The 22,585-nt window shown below is 40.9% G+C and overlaps 1 protein-coding gene across 1 annotated transcript in view; it reads left to right on the forward strand.

Moving 5' to 3' along the window:
• The first annotated feature begins 153 nt into the window (after positions 1 to 153).
• The window catches only part of NKD1 (NKD inhibitor of WNT signaling pathway 1), a 105,425-nt gene continuing 82,993 nt past the window's right edge, over positions 154 to 22,585 (forward strand). The window contains exons 1-3 of the mRNA XM_042877242.1: positions 154 to 411; positions 552 to 584; positions 782 to 942. Coding sequence (XP_042733176.1) covers positions 387 to 411; positions 552 to 584; positions 782 to 942 — 219 coding nt within the window. The 5' untranslated portion in view covers positions 154 to 386. The remainder of the gene's footprint in view (positions 412 to 551; positions 585 to 781; positions 943 to 22,585) is intronic.

The raw sequence follows: 22,585 nt of genomic DNA on the forward strand, positions 1-22,585 counted from the left end.
TTTTTGGGAGCCTCCAAAAGGCTCGCTCGTCCCTTTCATGTACCGCCGCGGCCCAATGGGAAGGCGGAGGCTGCCTGCAAGTGGTCTAATCTCAATGAGGTGTCAATCATGTTCCCCGGTGGGTGAAGTAAGGTCTTTTGTAACCGCCTCTGTCTTTGGGAAAGAGAGGAGAGAGGAGGAAGGCTGGAGCTGAGAGGGGGACGCCGGACCGTGCTGCAGGAGGGAGCTGAGATTTGCTCTTGCTTGTGCTTTAGCAGGGAGAAGCGGAGCACATGGATTTCTAAACACGCTGGGATTTTATACAGCTACAAAAATAAGAACGACAACAGAACCTGACCCTACCGAAAGCAGTCAAATGAATCGTAATTGCAGATCAATGCAGAGAAATGGGGAAACTTCACTCGAAGCATGGTTAGTTCCTTTCACTTGCTACTTCCTCAGTCCTTTCCCCTTATTCGGATTTTACTTGGTTTGTTGCTGTGATTTTATACTGGTGTCTAACGATCTCCCTTTATTATTTCCCTCACACACTTTCCTCTGGATCTGCCTAGCCGCCGTTTGTAAACCCAGGGAAAGTCCGGAAGGTAGGGATGGCTGCTCGCTGCTAGTAACTTTCACCGCCTTTCCGTGCCCGTCCCCGCGGCTGCCCCCGGCCGCTGCCCTCTCCCCAACTTTCCGCCGCGCTCTGCCCGCCCGCTCCGGTCCCGCTCCCGCTGCGGGCTCCCCGGGCCGGCCGGGCTGTGCGGGCGGCTCAGCAGCGGCATTGTCTCCTCTTTTCTAGGTGATAGTTTTGCGGTGAACGCCTCTCTGGCTCGCAAAGGGCTGGAGGACTGGATGGTGAAGCAGAAATACTCCGGGGGCAGCGGCAGCAGCAGCGGAGGCAGCAGCTCGGGACTTCAAGGCTGCCAGCACCGGGCTGCTTGCGGGCTCTCCAGCGGCAGGGTATGTCAGCTTCCTGGCTGCGCCCCCTCCTTTCTTCTTTCTGAAACGGGGGAAACCAAAAGCTCTTTCTCCATCTCTCTCTCCTTCCCGAGGGCCGGTTGTGCGAACGCAAGGGTTGCTTTACCATAGTGCTGCTCCAGGGGCTGCCTCGTGGGTGGTTTCCATCTGTCCTTTGATGAAGTTGGGAGCTGCGGAGCAAACTTGGTGCTGGTACAAAAGCCAGGGGAGTAGGTGGGGACCTGTCTGCCAGTGTCTGGGTGGCACGATTGGAACAAAACCCATCACAAACGGGAATGAACAGAGAATTGCTGGAGAGAAGCCAGTACCTAGTGTGTGCAAGCTTGTGTACCCGGATTGATGCACAAGTTTGCCACGATTTGGCAGAGCACTTCTGGAAAGGAGATGTTCCCTACGAGTTTATTGTTATTTACTTGCTCTGTGCTGTTAGTGTGGGGCACACGTCACTTGTCCTGGTTGTTATCACATGCTGGTCATTTTCCAGCCTTTCTCTTTCCTCCAGTTCTCTTATGTAAAGCTGCACTGGAGGAAATGTTTAAGCTATTTGTTGATCTTTTTGTTTGCTTGTCCCTTTAAACAAAAAGGCATGATGGGAGATGAACAGATGAACAAAGGCAGTTGTGCTCAGTATGGTCCTCATAGTGTGATTTCAAGGTATGATCCAGAATTTATTGATGTTTACTGAAAGACTCCCATTGACTTCCATGAGATCTGGATCGAACACTGAAAGATGCATCAATGGAAAAGTAACCTGAGAGATGGGGAGATTGGAATCTGTGCTTCTCAGCAAGGAATGTGGCTTTGAGAGCACAAGTAGAGCAGGGCCACCAGACCTCCAGCAGACTCACTACATTGTTAGCCACTACTTTTAATGTCAGAAGTCTGCATTTCTTCTTTCTGGGGGAAGGAGAGAGAGGTAAAAAATAACTTGTGAACTGGAGAAGAGATGAGGCAGACTTCATGTTAGGTGTGGTCTTGAATTGCATGGATGATGCGTAGAGTGGAAAAAGCTGATAACTCTTTAGATTTCTTCAGTATTGTATATAGAGGAGGCTAAATTGTTTGGGAATCACTGGAAGTGAGGTGAGGAGGGTAGGGTAGCCCTTATATCAATAAGTGCTTGTAGATGATGAACTTGATCGCTTTGCTTGGTGTTCACCTTGCAGCTGTCTGGTTTTAGTGATTTCCATTGTATTTTACTTGGAGACTGTATGTTGACATTAGTAATGGTACATACATATGTGATACAGCTGCAAAGAGTTAAAATGTGCTTTTAAGTTATCTTTCATCATCCTCATTTTTGAAAGTCAGGTTTTTCAGATGTGTTCTACCACTCACATGCTCGTTTTCTTGGAAAGAAAGTTGAACTCACCAAACTAAACACGGTTTTAAAATATAAACGTCTAAATTGCTGACTTCAGCTTTGAGAATGAGAATGTATTTCATGAGAGTAGTTTGCTTTCTGGAAAAAAAAAAATCTTTAATAATAAGTATGCTTTGGTATTTAGAAAACTTTAGTTCTGTGAAGTCTGCTCAGCTGGAATGACAGTAGAGCGAAGTATACCGAGATGTCCTCAGGATAGCTCAGCAATTAGCAGGCCATTAACTAAAAATTAGCCTGTATTTTTTACTACATTATAAAACTGTAAATAGGTTTAAAAGCTCTGTTCCCATGAGGCTTTTTACTGTCATCCTGATAAAGCTGTTTCAGGATGTTTGAAAATATTGGGAATTTATTGGCTAATATATTTGATTCTATCTGCATGCATATATGGCCTGCTAATTGATTCAGTTCATTTGTCATCCTATCACAGTCACACTGTGACAGCTTCACTGAAGTTCTTTTAAAATACGAACTTTTGGTAATATGGAAGGATGCATTTCTAATCCTACATTGGAAACAGATGTGCCATATGTACAGTCTTTGACAAGGATTATGGAGCTGTTGACTCCGTAAATGAGACTGCACAACTGTTTCTCTTCTAAGATGTCTTTGATCTCTTATATAATTATACCAAGATTCAAAGTGGATTGTTGCCTAATTTCTTGGTTCTCTGTTCACCTCTAGGTGTAGGAAGGCTACTAGTCACTTCTGGTAGCACTGTGTGTTCCCTCAATAACATAGTGTAGTTGCTTTTGAATCAGCCAAGGGTTCTTCTGCTTACTGCTTCAAAACTCCTCTTAAAAATGTGCAATTAGCTTGTAAGACTCTGTGGAATGGAACAGCTCTGTTGTCATGACTGGAAAACTTGGTTTCTCTTTAGAACTTCTTTCCCCTGAAATAGATCTTAATTGCCACTTCTGTGATTTATGGCAGAAAGAATTAGATCAAACACCAGTGAAAATATTTGCAGCAAGAGAAACATTAACTTGAGTTTAAACAACAAACAAACAAAAACCAACAAGAAAACCAACAGTGGTCCTGGAAATAATTTTCCTTTTAGGAGTCCTTAACCAGATGTTTGTTGATGAAGATTTCGTGAGCATTTCACCTATTTGGTGAAATCCACTGTATTTCCAAAGAGCTGTTGATGGAAAACACAATGCTGAGTTGCTTCCATATCTGAAACTGATGATTTGGCTCATTTTGATTAGAGCTTGAATATGATAGTGAAATTTGATGTATGTTACCCCATATAGGCCAAAAATTCTGTGTTGGTTGGAGTTGTAAGACTGGTTCCCTCAAGAACAGAGACACTGAATTGTTTCACTTACATTCGTCATCCAGAGGAGATGACACGGAAGTACAGGAAGATTCATGTAGCCTTTTAAAAGAGGAATGAATGACTAACATAGGAAAGCAATGAAATTTCATTTGTGCTCCTCTCTAGTCCGATTTAATTTGCATGGATGACTCTCATGAAAAATTTGTGGAGGGCAAGTCTTTGTCAGTTTGGTCACAGAGCATTTGACACAAGTAGGGGCTTCAGCATGCAGTACTTGTTACCTTCCTGAACTGAAGGTTTGAGTTTTCTTGGTTGGAGAAGACTTCCCTCATCTGATATATTTCTCCCCAGCATGAATTCACTGGGATATGAGTAATCAGTGTCCAGCTATTGCAAACTGCATCTGTCATCTGAGATTGATCTCATAGTGGTAAATTGTTGGGTGAAGGCATGAATCCAGAGAGGGGAGTGTATTTAACATGCGCACTTCTGGTGTGTAAACAACTTTCTGCTCTGGGCTAATTAAGCCATTGCCACCCGCCCAGCAGGGGCTGCTCTGCTCTAAGTGTTTTAATTACTGAGGAGGCTGAGGGCTGGCCACACCCTTTTCATTCTCCATCACAGAGAATTAAAGAGGAATTTTGTTGCATCCATGAAGAGAGTCAGATTCTATTTTCAAAGCTAATTAAAACCACTGGAGTTGTAGATCTGTTAGAGCAAGTGAATGCACTTCTTTTGCTGCTTTATGAATGAGTTAACTTGTGCCTGGAGATTGAGAGGTTTTCTGGCACTGTGGATTATCCTGTATAATTCTTAAGCTTAAATTTATTCAGCATGTTTATTTTTGCAAACCATTTCTGGAGATCAACATTGTTTGCAAATATACATGTATTTATTTATTTAACTGAGAAGTAGTTCTGTGCTGGAGGGGAAAATGTTAAATATGACATTGCTTAGTTCAATTTATTTTTATCTTCAAAGCCATATGACATTTTGCAGTTTTTTGGTTGTGCATCTCATTGAAATCAGTATTTGGGACTGGAAAAAAAAAAACTTGTTTTTAATTAAATTTCAAACCAGCTCACAGTGAGCCAAGTAGCAAGTAACAATTTCAGGTGAAATAGGAAAGCCTTTGGCTTACCATTTCTGCAGTAAAGAACTGCTTGGTGCTAGTGATCCTCACGTTCTAACTTTATTGATATTAGAGTTGAGTATCTGGTCTGGGGTTGATGCAGTGGGAAATGCTGAGGCATATCGCTGTTTCTTAGCTGGGGCTTGTTCTCCATTTGTTCTATGCCTCTAACTGCCACTGACATTAATGGATGTTCCTTGTGTGACTAATGGGGGACTAGGGGCCAGTCTCAGCTTTACTGTTCTTCTTGCATGGTCCTTCATTAATTTTAGAAAAAAAGTTCTTCCTAATTCCCCACCGTTAGATAGTATGTGTTTGTGTATGCAAAAATGGATAGCCTTATGAGAGGCGCAGCTGGATAGAGTACGCATCCAAAGTGAAAATAATAAGCAGAAATGAGACTTTTTAGTGGCCTGTATAAACTCTGTGGTCTTAAAGGCTGCTGAAGTGAAAGATTTAATTGTAGCACTGCTTTTGGGTTCATTTTATGGATAGAATGACATTTGAAGAACTCTCTTCTTGCTAGTATGGTAATAAGATCAGTTACAAATTTCCTAAGGTGCTACCTTGTGTGATGGCTTGAGGTGATCTTTTAAACTGAAATACTTTCAAGTACACTAATGGCAGTATTGTATAAATAATTACTTGTATGGACTGAGAGGTTTAGAACTCAGCCAAGCTATGTATTTACATGACAGATGAAATATTTTGATACATAAAATGTTATGTGTATGGTATTTAAAATAAAATTGCCAAACTTGGTATTGGAAGATAGAGAGGCAAAATCTTATTTAGTGTTATAATTTGGTGCCAACAAACCCAGATAATTTAATTAGTGGTACACATAGTCTATCTTGACAGCTCTGAAAGTATTAGTGCCATGGTGATGAGATTAGTGAATTGGCCAATATTGTAGCAGAAAGCTGGATTCCAAGGGAATTATCCTTGAATGATACCAGTTGGTGCAATTAAAAGCCACAATTCAGTTGCCATATGGAAAGTGTTAGACATCCTTTCGCGGTTTCAAAGTTATGTGCCGGAGGTTAAATTGACATATGAAGAAAAGGATAAATTAAATATTTTGTGTTATGAAATTAAAAGTTGACTTTGCTTGAGCCATATGGAAGAACTGCATGGAAGGCAGTGTATATCATCAGGGCTTGTTTTATAGATATTTTAGATTTAACGCGGTGCATCTTTGAGATGTTGATTGGAAAGCTGAATAATTCGTGAAGCTTCTGCAAACAATCTGATTAAAGCAGCTTAATCTAGAAGCTGGGTGAAGTCCTCACCTCGGTGATGCGCCATGGCGCTCTGTTGGGCTGCTGCTAGTCCCTCCTGGTTCAGTGAAACTTGAATCTCTCTGAATGGGAAGACCTTTGTCATGGAGTAAATTTTCTGTAAATTAGGACAAAAAGTAACAATGATACATTATTTAGTGACTTAAATGTAAGTAATTTAATCCAGACGTTATATTAAAATTTTACTTATGACAAGAAGGGGAAATTTGTAGCACGATTGTTGACATATGGCAATGTTCCTTACAGCAGCATTCATTAACGTCAGGTTTTTCAGTAAGCTTTATGAGATCTGTAATAAAACCCAGGAGGAGCTCTGTAAGTGGGTATTTGTAGGCACCCTTCAGAAGAGCATCTTAGTTGACTTTTATGGTTCCTTTTGGGTTGGGGTGGGAACAGACAAGAAGTGTCTTGAGTATTGAAACTTTGCAACAAAGATAGCATTTTCCAAAGTTGGGAAGATAATTGTTCAGTGATTGTATTTAAAGCAAAATGGAACATTCTTTTCCCTGCTGCAGACCTTGGCCTCTATGGAAATCCTCCTGGATGAATTTTGCTTTGTGAATGTCAGTATCATAGCATAATTGACAGTAAATACTAGATGTCGAAATGTGTAAAATATTTGCAGTACTTCTTGGTAACTAAGCCCTTTTCTAGTTTGTTATTATACTGGTCTGAGGAGTCGGATGGGAATTTTCAGACTATGTGATATTTGTAGATATCTTCTATGGAAAATGAGGTATAGGTTTAGTTTAAATAATAATAATAATAATAATAATAATAATAATGGGAAGAAATGGTCAAGCAGAATTTTCCCCAGGAATTTATTTAGTCATATCTGCCAACATTGGCAGCAGAACTAAGCTAATATTTATTCCTGCAGAGTAACTACTGCTATGGGAGATTGAGCTGGACTGTACTCCATTCAAGAATTATTAGCCAGGTTCCAAATGCAAAATCTTCATTGTGTCTGATTTCTGAGCAAAGCATGTTTGTATTGGAGTATCTCATGATGCTTGTCTTGCAGTGGTGGAACACCAGGGGCGTTAGCTGTGCTGAAAGCTCTGTGCGGGGCTGGATACTATTGCTACCGCACAACCTAAGTGCAGAGGCCTGTATGTGTTCAGCTGCTGCTGTCCTCCTTTCTCTTCCAGGCATGTGGCTATACATTGTATCTGCTGTTTGCAAACATGCGATTTTATTGCCATCAGTCATTTGGCAAATCTCGTATCCCATAATTTGCTGAATAGAAATAACAGTTCTGAATGCGTGAGGTTCTTTTTCACGCTGGAGAGTCCTGTGTATCTCCTTAAGCAGGAAAATCCCGTCTTACAATTAGTCTACAGTCACATAAGCTGATGTCCATTGTTTAATAAGAATTGGTCCATTGGCTTTGCATGGGACTTGACATTCAAAGAGGCTTATATCTGCAGCTATGTGTCCAGGCACACTCCCTAATACCTGCCGTGTGCTTCTCGTGTGACCTGGTGGGTCTGTCATACACGAGGAAATAATTCTGTCTTAGTCATACACAATCAAAATGTTTGGGAAGGGAATGATGTGGTACTTGAGAGGTCCTGTAACAGCTGTGAAGTTGAGTTCCACTGATCTTGTTCGGGTGGTGTGACCTGTTGTGTATTACAGCCTGATCAACATCCCTGTTGTTTTAGGCTACTAAAACTTCCAGTGGAGTAAATCCTTTTGCTTCTGTGAAGACCATGCCAGAGAGGCTGATGTGCTGTATCTTGCCCAAGAGCTCCTCAGTGGTCAGTAAAGGCTAGTAGAAATGCATCTAAAGGATCATATGAGACTACTGAGCAGGGCTAGGAAACACCTCCTCTTCCCTGATTCAAGGTTTTTACCAAAAGTACATGTAAAAGAATTGCTGCTTAAATCTGAAGCTGTTGATTAATACCTCTCCTCAGGGAAGTAGCTTTTCTGCTTTTTCTCTGAGCTCTGAAAGCTTGATGTTCTTTGATATCTCTTGTCGCTCTGAAAATTCAGTGGAACGCTGAAATTCATTTGTCTAATGGTGAAAGGATATCCTGCTTATACCTTCGGAGTGTCATCTACCAGTCCTGTGTTTGGTTGTAATGGAATTTGGATTTAAATACGGGCTCAGTATTACTGGTGTCTGAGAATGAGAGACCTTCTCCTAAAATATGGGAAGAGATCAGTAAGGTTTTGAGCAAAAATTGTAGTAGAGAGCTTTTAACGTGCCTTGATTTTTTTCAGCCATGTATCCTTGGGCTTCAGACTAACAAATGCTGGCAGTGTATGTAACTTTAGCTCAGAGATAGATTGTCATGTAGTCGGAATATTCTCTGCACTGTCCATCCAGAGAAATACTTTGTGTTTTGTGAGTAGGGTGGAATTTAATGCATTTGGGGGCATTACTGTGGCAGCTTTAAAAGGATTAAGTACATTGAGGCTCCTATTAAAGTATAACGTTGTGATTCAAGATCTGTGAAAGAAAATCATGCATGGGTGTTTGATCTTGGGGTGCAGCCACACATGCTGTGAGGCATAAAATAAGGGGATAGACTCAGTAGGGAAGTGACAGAACAAAGTACTGTCTTGCAGGAGAAATGGGATTTGGGAGCAGCCTTGGATCTTTTGATACGTGCTCTGTTGCAAATGATGAATGGTGCAGAGGTGACAGGTTTGTCTTGGGGGAGGAAGGAGAATGGTGGGTAATGTGTCGCACTGCCCTCAGAGAGACTTTTCTGGCTGATTCCCCAAAGATTTGATACTGATAAGGGCTAAGCTGCTTCCTGTTGTCCTATCTTACAAATCTTTTATAATTCTTAGAAGGTTAGTTTCAAAAGATAGCTTTACAGCTATTTTACCTTCTTTACTTAAGTTGTGTGTGTTAAGTAGATATAAAGAACAAGTGCCTGTTTTGGGGAGCAGGAATTTTCTTGGAGCTTAGAGTGCCCCAGTCTCAAGCTTCAGAGTAACAAGCAGTCTCTGTAGTGCATAAGATGCTGCGGTTAAGCCTGTATCAGTGTTTCAGTAATAAACCACTCTTTTTGAAACAATAAATAATAATTTTGCTTGTGAACTTTCCAATCTCTCTCTGTTCACATAGTGTACGTGTGTATAAACTGCAGACACTCATTCGCCTATAAAGTGAGAACATCATAGTCTAGCAAACAGAATATCTGTCATTCCAGCTGAGCAAGGTCTAAGGCAATAACCCAAAATATCCTGGAAGAAATTCTAAAAAGCATTGAAGAAATCAATCGTCAGATCCTGGAGGAAGGTCTTTGATGTAATCCTGGTAAGTTTATACTGGGAGCCTGCCTATTTCTTTATGGTCAGCCCTAGACTTTCTATATGAAAAGTGGATCAAATAATTTTATATGCTTCTGCTTAAAAAAAAAAAAAAAAAAAAGAGGGGGGGGGGCGGGGAAAAAAAGAAGAAAAAAGGTTGATAGTTTTCTAAAGCATGCACACTGTTTAAATGTAGATTGTGGCTTTTAGCCGAAGCCCAGGTGGGGAGGAAAGGCTTTTCAAAACAAGTACTTACAGAAAAATAAATAATACTTTGATATTTTCCCATGGAAAAAACTGTGCCTCATTTAGCCATCCTGAATATTTAATTTTATTTTGAGGATAAACTTCACAGGTTATCTCAGCTAAAGCTATTTTTATTTAGGCAAAGCTTATGTGCGAGGTCTTGTTCCTGATGTGCTGATGTGGATATGTATGTAAAAGAAGTTTTTCAGAATACTATAAATACATTTCTTTTAAAGGTATGTTTGTAACTCAGTGCAGTTGGGTAGGTCTGTTTAGATCATCTTGAAAACTTCTGCGATGTTTCTTGGAGCACTTAGGTTTTGATGTGAAAGCCCTGCTTTAATAGATGGGAAACTTCTCGTTGCTTTCAGTGGTTTTGAACTGCATTCATTGCCACATCTGTGGAAGAGCAGAGAAGGCTCAAGTGGTAAGACTGCTTGTCTCTTTCCTGAAGCTTCGTTGCTAGTGCAATGGTAATGTATTTTCCCCTGCAGATGCAATTTAGCTGATCATTTTATGATAGGTTTGCAAAAGTTTTTCACCATTATATTGCCACTTAAATTCCTACTGGTAATTAGCAGTGTAATTTTGCAGAAAGGATTAAAAACTAGATTTTGAGAAACTTTTCAGATCACAGCTTAATGCCCATTAAAATAGCACATCTTTATTGTGTGAAGGCATTCTTTATCTTATTAGGTTGGTTTGTTACAGAACACAGGTGGTTGTAACTACACCATGGTTTCATTCAAATTTTTCTACTCTAAGTCTGTTTTTAATAGCTTAAACAGTTTTAATAGCCTATATAGTTCAGTAGAAAGCCTACAAAAATCTTTGTGTGAACTAACGCAGTGATGAGTTGGGTTGCTACCTTAGCCTGTTGTACAGAACTTCTCTTAGAAAGGCAGCCATTATTGGATTAAGACATGGCAACGTGGCTTTTTTTCCCTTTCTTCCCCATTACACCAGTATTTGGGAATACTACATTTGTTGACACTACATGGATTTCAGTTTGGTAACTGGCCTTAATGCAGCACTTTTTTCCAGATGTGCTGCTTAACTGGCTGTTGTTGGTTGGTTGTCTTTTTTATGTAATTGTTATGTAAAAAAAAAATCCAAATGAAAATTGTTTTTTCAAAAACCTTGTGATGAAAGTTTTAAGTAAGGCAAGCCAATGTTGCTTTGTGTCCTTCAAAACATGCAGTTACCCAGAAAGGACTGGCTAGACTGTGTCGTGCAAGTGTTGCTGGCGTGTGAGCATATTTTGGTGTCTAAACACACCTCTGCTAAATCCAACTTATCCTGAGGCAAACTAATCTGTGGCCTCTGCTGATTTTTCGCTGTTCTGAAAGGCAGGATCTGAAGATGCAGCAACAAGAAGTCCCCTAGATTTGCCAATGAATGAGTAATGGGTAATGGTGATGTCCTGTGCGGACAGTCTGCGAGGTCCCTTACATCTCTACAGCAGTTATCTGACCTCCTCAGGTGCATTTCTGACAGCAGCACCAACCGTTGTAGAAGCCCGTGCAGTGAGTGAAGAAATACAACACAAAAATAGGAAAGCTCATAAAACAGAGAAGAACAGAACAGTTAGACAAGAAAAATATGAATGTCACGCCTCTAGGGAGATATTTGAAGTGAGGAGAGAGTCTTGCCCTGCTGTACAGTCAGAGTGTCTCCTATTATCAGCAGGAGCCCTACCCAAGGACAGGGTGAGGTTTCCTCCTTCCCCAGCCCAGCAGACATGCCTTTGGTCCCTCTGAATTGCAGTTAGCCTGTATCAGTTTCAGTATTGAGTGGCACCAGGAATGGGCAAGTGCTTCAGCTGGAACGAGGGCGGAGGCTGTGCTGTGCGGTGGGCCAGGAGCTGTGGCAGCACGGCCTGCTGCCGGTGCTGGGTCTGACGGCACAGGCTGCGCGGAAGCCGCTCCGGTCCCCGGCTCTGCAGGCTTTGCCGTGCCGTCGCTGGGCTGCATGCATGCAGTTGGCAGGACGAGCCGGAGCGGGGGCTCGCTGCGGGATGCAAAGGGTTACGCTGCTGAAGTTACACAGGCGCCAATCCCCTGGCACACCGCAGGTGATCTCAAGCGAATGTTGTTTAAAGCGCCTGTCCCACGGCTTCACAAATGTGCTCTGACCAGAGGATGTTTTTCTAACTTCAAAGGGCTCCTCGGGCTGGCTCAGTGCCTCACAGGCTGAGTCCACAATCCCTCTCTGCTCGTGATGTGTTCTAACCATGTGTGATTTTTTTGGTATGCGATGTTTTCTTAAAGCGGCATTGACCTGCGTTCAAATGAAACTTGCTCTTAAGCTTGTAAACACAAACTTGTCGTGTGGGCAGTTTTCATCTGAACCTGACAAGTGAGTTGTTTCTGTGTGTCTGTGTGTTTTTGTTTCTTCTTAAAAGCAAGAATAGACATCAAAAGGGGGAGTAATTTATAGGAAAAGAAGCAGCAAGAAATAAACTTGCAGCAGTCTTCTGAGGGCTGCCATCCTGGAGCCTTTCCCTAAGGGTGGGAGTGTGGGCTGTGAGAGAAGGGCAGCTGCCCCTCAGTGCTGCAGCTGGGTGCTGGGCTCAGTGCGCCCCTCGGGGGCGGCGGGGAAGGCAAGGCATCAAGGAGCAGCAGGGGAAAGGAGGTGGGATGCATCTCAGTAAACTCCTGTGTGGTTTGGTTTTCTCTTGGGCATGTCTGAATGTTTTTAAATATTAAGGGTTTCTTTTTCTTCTTTAGTACTTTGTAGTTTTCTGAAGGAGATTGTTTTCAGGTTAATACAAAAACGTGCTTTCTCCTTAATGTTGAGTTAGCTGTGATTGAGTCTTTATGGGCCAAACCCTTTCACTGTTGAAGCTCATGAATGCCAGTAGCAAGATTAGACACTGAAATATCTCCTGAGGTGCATTGTGGATGCATTTGGTTGTGGATCTCAGAAGATGTTGTATTCCTCCATTGATCAGCTCTGTTTTCTCCAATGTTTTTGCATTCATCAGGGCTAGAAAAGTGGTCTAGTGTGAGGTTTTCATGTCATCAGTTTTTAGTTTGTTATTGTTAGTTAGTTACTGTTATTACCACTGTGGATACTTCTGAGTTCATAAAACAAGCAAAACAAAACAAAACAAAAAAACCCTTACTTAAAAGAAAAGGAATATCTTACAAGTCAGACCATAATACTTCCTGCATGATGAATGATAGAAAAGGACCATCTTATTATGGAAATAAAACATGTTACTGTGAGTGGCACACTGTGATCAATATGTTTCAGCTGTGCAATGAGGTTTCATTCCAGAGTAATGATACCACAATATAGCACTTAATTATTAATCCACATTTCAGATGCAGCTTGGTCCCAAAGTTGTCATCCGGATAAGATGCAAGAGAAGTCATCCAACTCTGGGACCTGAATCCTTAAGAGCAAACAATCTGTGCTACTCTGCCATCCCATGTCTATCGACAGGAGTCATCCAACCACGTTTATTTTGGCTAGTTTTGAAGCAGTTGGCCAGGGTGAATTCTTAGTTTCAAAGTCACAGCTGCTGCTTTGAAATTGTGTAAGAAGGGCTTTGGTTTCTTAACACAAAATAACCAAGCTGCTGTTTGGTATTAGAGCATCATTATTCTGGGAAATGCTCTCTTCATTTTAAAAATATCTTCTGTATGAAAGTTGAAAGTTTATACCTTGTGATTATAAGGGCAAGGAGCTGGAAAGGTTCCTTGTTTGACTAATGATTGTAAATTCTTAAAGAGTTCTTCTGTGATTTGAGTCAATGGAATCTGGTGGTATTAAAAATTAATAGCAATATTAGAGACAGAATTAATCCAAGAATCTCTTGTTGGTATTAAATAATTCCTGAGAAGGATTTTTTTGGGATAACTGAATTTATGGCATAAGAGTGGGATATGGGAGCTGTGTATTCTGGTCTAGACCCTGGCATTTACTGTATATCCTTTTTCAAATCGCTCAAGCATGAATCTTTTCAGTGACCCAAGATACCACACATTTAGTCATTTATCTTTCTTTGGAACTACCAATTTTACCCACTCTTTCCTGTATCCTCAGCAGGGAATTGAAGATAGCTAGGTAAAAAGATAAAGGCTAAGTTGTTGAGGTAGGCAAAGAAACATTTAAGTTCATAAAGAACTTTGATGTCAACTGCACGTATACCATTTCATGCTATTTGTTGATGTACTGCTATGAGTAAGTCAGGTAAGTAAAATACAAAAAAAATAAGGATGACAAAGAATATCTGAATTTTCCTTGGGATTTGTGCAATTCCCCATTGTGCAAGCAAACCAAAACAAATAGTAAAGCAAACTCATTGTTTCTTCTTCTGTTCTACAGTAATTTTTTTTTTTTTAAATGCTCTTGGAAAGGGGCCTTCTTGAAATGTCCAGCCCTCAACACAGTCCAGTAGCTCAAGATATCTTGCTCTAGAAAAGCTGTATTAACCAAAGCGGTTTTAAAATATGGAGAGACAAAAAAATGACCTTTTTCTTGCCACTCATCTGAACAAGAGATTGCATAAGGTTAGAAGGTGGCAGACGGGATGTACCGTTAATGCATGAGAGTAATCTTCACTGCTTGTGGAGGCTCCTGTGCAAGGATGTGTGTGTGTATAAGTGATAATGACTACAGGCCATGGATGTCCAACCTCTTAGGTTGCCTGTGCCGCAGTGAGTGAAGAGGAATTGTCTTGGGCTGCATATATATAAGTCACTCCAAAAGTAATGCCTGCTATTTATTTCCATGGAAACAACAAGAAATACAATTAGCACAGTAACACTTTTGATAGAGCAAATACTTGGCTACAAAACATCGTTTTTCAACATAGTCACCACCATTAGCTCTGCATTTTTGTCAGCAATGAACAGAAGCCAGCATGTGCCATGCCTGCAGAAGCCTGCCCCGGTGGAGGTGAGCTACTGTTACCAGTGCTTAAATGCACCACCTCACTGTGCTCACATCCACTGTTTGGTTTCTATAAAAGTTCGGCAAATGCTGATGAATATCAACAGGTGCCATGCTTTTCTGCACAGAGGAGTTCAGTTCCACTCTTGTTCTTCATTTGCACTTCCATGTAAGACATCATTCTGTCAGGGTGCTGCTCTGCTGCCACCTGTCTCACAGAACAACATGTAGAAGAATGATGAGAAGATTCAGCCTTTACTGCCATACCACCAACATCCACCTCTGATGTTGTAGGCCAACATAATAAAATAGAAGACATTACTTTTGGAGCAGCCTTCATAAAATATATAATATAATTATTGTATATAAGTAACAAAACATTTTAATTTTTAATATTTTTAATAAAACATGAAGGGCAATAAAGCCATAAAGTGAGTGGGGTATGTGGCCTTGTTTTTGTGAAACTGATGTATCGGTCTGGTTTGATGACAGTGGGTTCAGTTCTTAGTGACTCTCAAGGTGTTCATCAGATTTTTTTTTTTTAAAATGAAATTCCCTTTTTCCTGTGCTTCATCCTTGGATACAGTTGTTCACAAATATATGTACTGCTGAAAAGCTCTGACATGAGTAGAGGATGACTGAAGTGAGGGATTTTTCTCTCTGCTGAGATAGGGCTTATGAAAATCCAGTAGAGACTGGACTGCATATAGAGCAGGTAAACAACATAAGAACATAGACTTTTACTAGTGTTACTGGATGAAATGGATTACACAGATGTAACTGAAGAGAGAAAAAAGAGATGTGACTGAGGATGAGTTCTGATCAGCTCTCATCTTCTGTCCAGCTGGACCTGAGGCTTTGTAAGGTGATAGTGGTTTATTTTTGTTGTTTTCCCCTGGTGTTCGCTTGAATAATGAAATCACCCTCTCGTGAAGGTTATTCTTCAGAGCAGCAGAATTTGTACATGAGTGAAATGCATGTCAAAATGTTTACAGCGAGCTGAAGTGGAGTGCTGAGTCAAAGCAGCAGCCTTTTGTTTGCACTGGCTTTGTAATGGAGAGCCTTATAATGAGAGTGAACTATGCCTCCCATTCTGCCGGGCCTTTGTGCTCTGGGAGCACAAAGTGGAGCAGGTTTCCAGGTTAATTAACACCTCTCCCCTCCTTGTGGTGCTGGCAGTAAGGTATCATCTATGCTTGTGTTTAGAAATTGTAGCCAATGTTTTGTAGTAGGTTCTGCCAAGCGTTTTGGTTGCTGCCACTGAAGTCTCTGCTGGGTATGCCGCTTGTCCTTCTGTGCAGTGGGCAGCAGAGTGGGGCAGCCAGGTGCTGGGGAGGCTCTGGGTGCCCTGCTGGCACAGCTGGCTGCTGGCAGCCCAAAGCATCCCAGCTGCAGCTTCCCTGCTCCTTATAAATGTGGTAAGATTCAGATGACTTCTGCCTGTCTGAGGAGAACTTAATGGTATGTTACAACACATTATTTTGTATTTAAGGATGACTTCTCTGCATATTAAATTTGAAGAATGTTTTTAATCTAGTGGCTCAGGGGCTGGGAGAGTTGGGGCAGTCTGGCTGGGATCACAGTTCATTTGTTTGTGCGTTAGTTTGGGGACGTATTTCTGTTAGTTTTCTTTGCCATCTAATGCCAGCAGATCACACTTTGTCAGTGGTTGTTCTGTGCTTATTTCTTTTCCTTTCGGTTCCCTAGACGTCAACTCCTGATGTGTCTCTTGCATTCTAACAGCTACTACCATCGCTTTAATTAGATTTAAGTGCTACATTGTTCAGGAACTTAAGCCCTTGAGCGGGGGGGGGGGGAAGGCCATGTAGTGGCCTGACAAGAAGGGTGAACATCTGGGTGTGAGACATGAGCGATCCTTTTGCTGCCTTGCACCGGAACATTGGAAGCAAGCATACAGCATGAGTACAGCCTAAGCACACCATACTTGTATGCACTGACAACACATAAGATTGCATATAATCTGTGTATCTTTTGAAGCTTAAAGAATTTCTTCCCAGTTCTGTTACTTCATTCCTTGACTGTTGGTGATTAAAGATCCTGTGGGGCATGGCCCAGCTCCTCATGAAGGAGCAGAAGCGTTCTGGGGAGAGGACAGTGCAGCAGCACTATTTGCTGCCTTCCTTCAGGTGGCTGGGAAATGGGGAAGGAAGCTGTGATTCAAGGAGTTGTGATCATCTCCCAGGCAGCTGCAGGGGCAGTGCACATCCTAGTTCCTGCCTTGCTTGCAGTGGAAAATGGGGCCACAATACAGGCATGTATGCCCAAACAGAAGAGAAGTAAATTAATCATCAGGAATGTTCTCTAGAAATGAAGAATTCATCTGTAAGAATGTTTTTTCTTTTTTTTTTATTTTATCTAGCTTCCTCATTCCAGTGCTTCAGCAACATATTTATCTCCACAACTTTTATCCTGTGAATAGAGGAAGGCCAAGAAACATGTATAAAGGACTTCCTTTACAGCCAATTATATGTGCAGTATATATCCTGCAAAGTTAACTGGGATTTAGGGGAATGACCATCTGAGCAAGGGGGGCACCCCTCCAGGGAATGTGTCTGTTTCTGCATAACAACTGAAGCAATACTATCTACAGACTTTGAATCAAAGGCTTGGATGGCTAAACAAAGTGAATCCCCAAAGATGTATTATTAAACTCATTTCCTGTGTATGGAGCAAGTATTGTAGAAGTTTTGAAAAGTATTTTCCAACTATTGTTAGGAGAAGAGTTGGGGTGTGAGCTACAAAATTTTGATCTGGGTTCAGACTTTCTCTGTATTTGTGGTTTTGTTTTGAGCCTGTCCATAGTTAGCAGCATCATAAATATTAACATTCTCTCATGTGGCTTTAGAACTGTGCTGTGTTCACAGTAAGCCTTCCTTTTTCAGTGTGTCTGTAGTTCGGAAAATACTTCTTTCTGCTGTGGTTGAATCCTTTCTTCTTGTGAACAAACCATGAGTACCCTGGCAGGGAATGGCAGTTTGACAGTTTGACCAGCCCTAGTACAGCTGTCAAGTATGAGTTGTTTATGAAAAATAATATTTCTGTCATAATTCTCTCAAAATGAAAACAATCTGTTATGTTTTTAACAGAGAAGAAATACGTAATGTTATCTTTTTAGGGAGGAGTTTATTTTTTAACTAGTGATTCAACTTGACTTGTTAGATTTTTGTCTCCGAGTGGAAGTTAATTCACTGGTGGAAAAGGTTTAAGCTGAACAATGGGCAGCCTTGGTTTTTGAAAACCTGAACTTAAGGTAAGAAAGATGAATGCCAAGAATTAGGTCCTGGGGTGAGCTGGACTTTTGTTTGTTTATTTGTTTAATTTGAGCCTAAATGCAGTTGGAATAACAGGTCATATTTTTGCTAAGAGCTGTCTGTCCAGATCTGTTTGGCTAGGACTGTCTGGGCAGTATGTTTGTGGAGCGGGAGGTGAGGGCACTAAATCTGAATGCTCATCGTGAGACACGATAATGTATGAATGGCCGTGAGAAATGATTGCCCAAATGCGTCCAGAACAAATAAGCTTATCACTGAGCAGGCTTTCTCCTGCAGCCTGGTGTGTAGCACTGCATGTAGCTCCAGGCTGGCTTCATTTTTAATGAAGTCTGTTCCTATGTGGGTGTGTAATGGTCCTGAGGTGATGGTGAGTGACCCATCAGATGCTGCATGGTATCTGTTTTCAGAGGGAATTTTAGTTCCACCTTCTTTAAACTCTGGCAGTCATAATTTTAGGCAAAGAGTATTACAGAAATAGGTATATGGTCATTCTCACATGCTTCTCACTTTGTCACAAATTGAATCTATTTACAAAATTCCTATACTACTTTACAAACTAGCGGACAGGGGCCTGAAACCATTTTCTCAAAGTTCCTGTTGATACAAAGGAGGTCAGAATTGAGAATAATCACTTGTTTAGAAGCATTTGAATGTGACCTTTAGACAAATGCTCTTTCCTTTTGCTGATTTTTTTTTTTTAACTGCTCATTAGGGTATTATTGAAAGTCAATAGGAAATTTCAGCGAGTACAGCCTATAACTTAAGCAGATTGTCAATTGCTGTTCCTTTTGCAACATTGCAGGAGGCATCGCTTCTTCAGAAGCTATTACACACCTACGGTATTGTTGTTCTTCCTTGTTCTTCATACCTCATTGACTTTGCAGGTACTTCTTTGTTAGACTTCTTAAACCTGTCAGTAAGAACAGCTGGTGAACATTAGTGTGGTTCAGTGTAGGTGCTGAAGCCAATCCATGTTCAGCATTCATACAGAGATTTCATCACGCAGGTAGAATGCAATGCATCTGTTGTTCTCTATTACTATTAAGAATATGCTTTTGTTCCCTGAGAAAGATACTCAGTAGATAATGGGCAAGCTTGAAAAAATAACAGAGGAACTAAGGGTGATTGAACTAAGAAGACTGAAAGAACAGACTATTTGTTTCTTGTCTACATTGAGAAACTGATAAGAAGAGCTCTTGCTATTGAATCAAAGAGTAAAGTAATTTATCAGAATTTATGTGCTTATTTATACAAACTTCTATTGTGATACGGAGTGTTTGCACAGCAGCTATTCTGGAACACTTACTACAATCTGTTTCCATATGAAAACATGCCAGCAGATGCTAATGAAAGAATGAACAAATGAGGATTTATATTGTTTGAGGCTTAAAAAGGTTATTTAGAGTAAAGGAGTATGATTGAGAATAAAGTCTTTAAAAATTTTGGGTGTAAAGGCATGGTAATGAAGATCTGTTCCAGTGTGAAATTATTATTTATGTGGACCTGTTAGAACACATCCAGAGGAAGGCCACAGAAATGATCCAAGGAATGAAACTCCTCTCCTATGAGGACATGCTGAGAGCTGGGGCTGTTCAGGCTGGAGAGGAGAAGACTCTGCGGAGACCTGATAGGGGCCTCTCAGTATCTAAAGGAGGACTGTAAGAATGAAAGGAACAGATTCTTTGAGGCCTGCTGTGATAGAACAAGAGGAAATGATTTTAGATTAAAGAGGAGGTTTAAATTGAATATAAGAATTTTTTTTTATCATAAGGGTGGTGAGGTGCTGGCATAGGTTGCCCAGAGAGGTGGTGGAAGCCCCGTCCTTGGAGGCATTCAAGGTCAGGCAGGATGGAGCTCTGAGTAACCTGATCTTGCTGTAGATGTCCCTGTTCATCTGCAGGACCAAATGACCTTTGAGGGTACCTTGTGACTCAAAATATTCAGGGATTCTATATTATTATTGGAAAATGGTACAGGTTTCATTTTGTCTAAGAACTGTTGAAACTACGCAGTTTAGATCTCTGATTTTCTCAAGTACATGATAGGAAAATGTCTTCAAAGTTGAGTCCATTGAACTATCATTCATCTAATGAAAACATAGAAAAGTCACATGCATCTGTATCAGCGAAATTAACATTTATAATTTTTTTATCCTCTTTTGCAAATGTCTTTTACTTGATATAGCAGCCAACAAAGAAATGCTCTTACTTTAAGCATTACTTGAGCAGATTACGCTGACAGCAGTTTGTTGTAGCTCAAAGCCCTGTTCTTTATAAAGATCAATGATCCTTGAAATTACAAATATATTGGAAATGCAAAGCCTAGAAGTAATTTTCAATTCATAAATGGAATTGTTTTTCTAACAGCAGACATGTGCTGCTGCTATTCCATATAATAGAAGTAACATAAAATACTAGAGCACGTGCTATTGAAGAGAAAAGATCATTTCATGAGGAATATATATGTGCTTGGGAGAGCAGGAAGAGGGTGATGACAAGCCAGTTTGCAATTTCACATTTGGGTATGGGTTATAGGGAGTGTTGCAAAGAGCTTGTAGCTGTTAACACATCTGAGCATTATTGGCTTTTACACTGGTTGCCATCATTCAGTAGGCAGAGAGCAGCTGAGCAGACACAGGAGCCAAAAGCCAGTCTTTTGTGGGTGGACATTGTTTTGGGGGAGAACCAGCAACTTACTTTTAAGTTTGTTACAGTATAAGCCTAGCACTAAATTAATCATGATATTAAGAGGCAATGTATGTACAGACATTACTTCACAGAGTTGTCATAAATTCTGTTCTTGCCATATTTTAATTTCCAAGACTTTTGAATCTCAGACAAGGTGCTATAGATGTAGTTATTAAATTCTACAGAAATATTTTTATTGGGTAGGACATTGCTTGATGATGTAGCTGTGAAAGCCAAATTCAGAGACTAGCAAAAGGTTCTTTATCCACACATTTAGGAGAAAAAATATTATTTTGTAACACTCGCTTGCTATTGAAATACTTGCTTTAAATTTACCTTCTCTTTCCTGAATGAATGAATTTACATATGTTTATAAGGATGAGATTCATAGGCTTGCTTGTTTATTAAGCTATCTGACCGTTTTCTTGCGGTGTTCTCCAGAACTCCACAGGACTGGTCATATGAGAGAGAGGAATTGTAGCTTCTCAAAAGATAGAGTGGTGACAATGTAGGGTTTGTTACTGGGACTTCAGTAAAGTTGTCATCAATAACGCATAGATGGAAACATGGCTTTGGAAATAGCGGAGTCTGATTCTCACTCCTGTGGCTCAGCAGATAAATGCTTTTGTAAGGTGACCTGATGAGAAATGCTGCCCTTTCTCAGCTTTGGGTACTCTTGAGAGAAGATATTGGATAAGAACAAAAAAACACTTCACAAGCTTGCAAAATGCACTTCTTTCAGTGCAGAAGTAGGAACTAAGTTAGATTAAATATTGCTGAAATGTTTGTTCCCTGTTCCACTAAGCTATTTCCTTTACACACACTGGGGAGACCTTCCTATATGAAAACATGTGTTGCTAGTTATTCTGTTTCATTTGGGGGCTGTTTTATTTGTCAGGGAGTTGGGGAGGGTTGCCTTTCCCTTTAAGCATGTAGGACAGTCAGATGCCAGAGGAGCCTTAAAATAGATTGTACTGAGGGTGTGTGGGCAACCAGGCAAAGCATGCAATGGTGAAGTACTGAGAGAGTTGAAACCAGCCTCATCCCACCTCGGCCGTGTAGCAAACTTGTCTGCTGAGAGTGGAGATGTCAGCATTATGTACCTCAAAGGCTGGTACGAGGATTTGGTTGCAGATTGTGGTAGGTGGTTTCTGGGTTAGCAAAGGCTGTGAACACACCAGTCAGTGGCTGCTCTACTGAGCGCTGTCTGCATTTCCTTACACACAGTGGTACATACAAAGCCACATGAAGCAGCTTATGCATCTTTTTACCCCAAGAAAAAGTTCACACGAGCTATTGCTGTGGAATGCCTATGATGTAGCAATACTCTCAGATCTCATAATGTACAGAAAGTGGTCCAAATCACTTTGGTCAGGTTATTCAGTAAAATTTTGTAGCTCTTAAGTCATTTTCTCCTTAAGCTACTTGCATGATAACAGCTTATCAGGTGGAGGAATCCTACAACTCTTCATGTACCGCTTGGAACAAAGCATAAGAGTTTTTTTAATGGAGTTTAATTTGATTCAGTAATAATTCATTTAGTGTAAATTTGCCAGATATGGGTTCTGTTGCTGGAATTAAGAAAAAGCCATGTATCTAGACTTCTCTCCGTCTTTATTTCAAAAGCACACTTATTCCTGGTTCATGTATGGTAGCACCAACAAATGAATATCCTCGGCACATAGCAGGTGCATGGCTCCAGTCACTGCTCTGAGAGCCAGACAGAGCCTGACCTGTCTGGGTAGGCTGCCAGTTGTTGCAGACACCTATTTAACAGAACCTGGAAGTGAAATCTGTGTTGTTTAACATTGGCCACCTATTGGATTAGAGCTTTTAGTCCCCGTAAGACTGGGTTGGATTTAAACAGCAGCTTGTTGTACTGGAAAGCTCCATTTTCCTCTCTGATCTGCTGAGCCAGCTAGTTCTCCAGGAGCATTTGAAAAAATGTGAGCGGAGGGTAAAAACACAATTTTTTCCTGTCTTTTTAAATGTGTTTTTCTGTGTCTCGTTCTCACACACACTGTTTAAGCCAAGACATTTCAGTCTTTACTGCTTTGATGCCATTTGGCTTCAATTTCCATGTAAAATTCTTGGAAACCAGAGATGACTCAGAAGGGGTTGAAGC

The sequence above is a fragment of the Lagopus leucura genome, unplaced genomic scaffold (genome assembly GCF_019238085.1).
Source record: "Lagopus leucura isolate 7727_CA_CO unplaced genomic scaffold, USGS_WTPT01 Super-Scaffold_100017, whole genome shotgun sequence".
Taxonomy (NCBI): domain Eukaryota; kingdom Metazoa; phylum Chordata; class Aves; order Galliformes; family Phasianidae; genus Lagopus; species Lagopus leucura.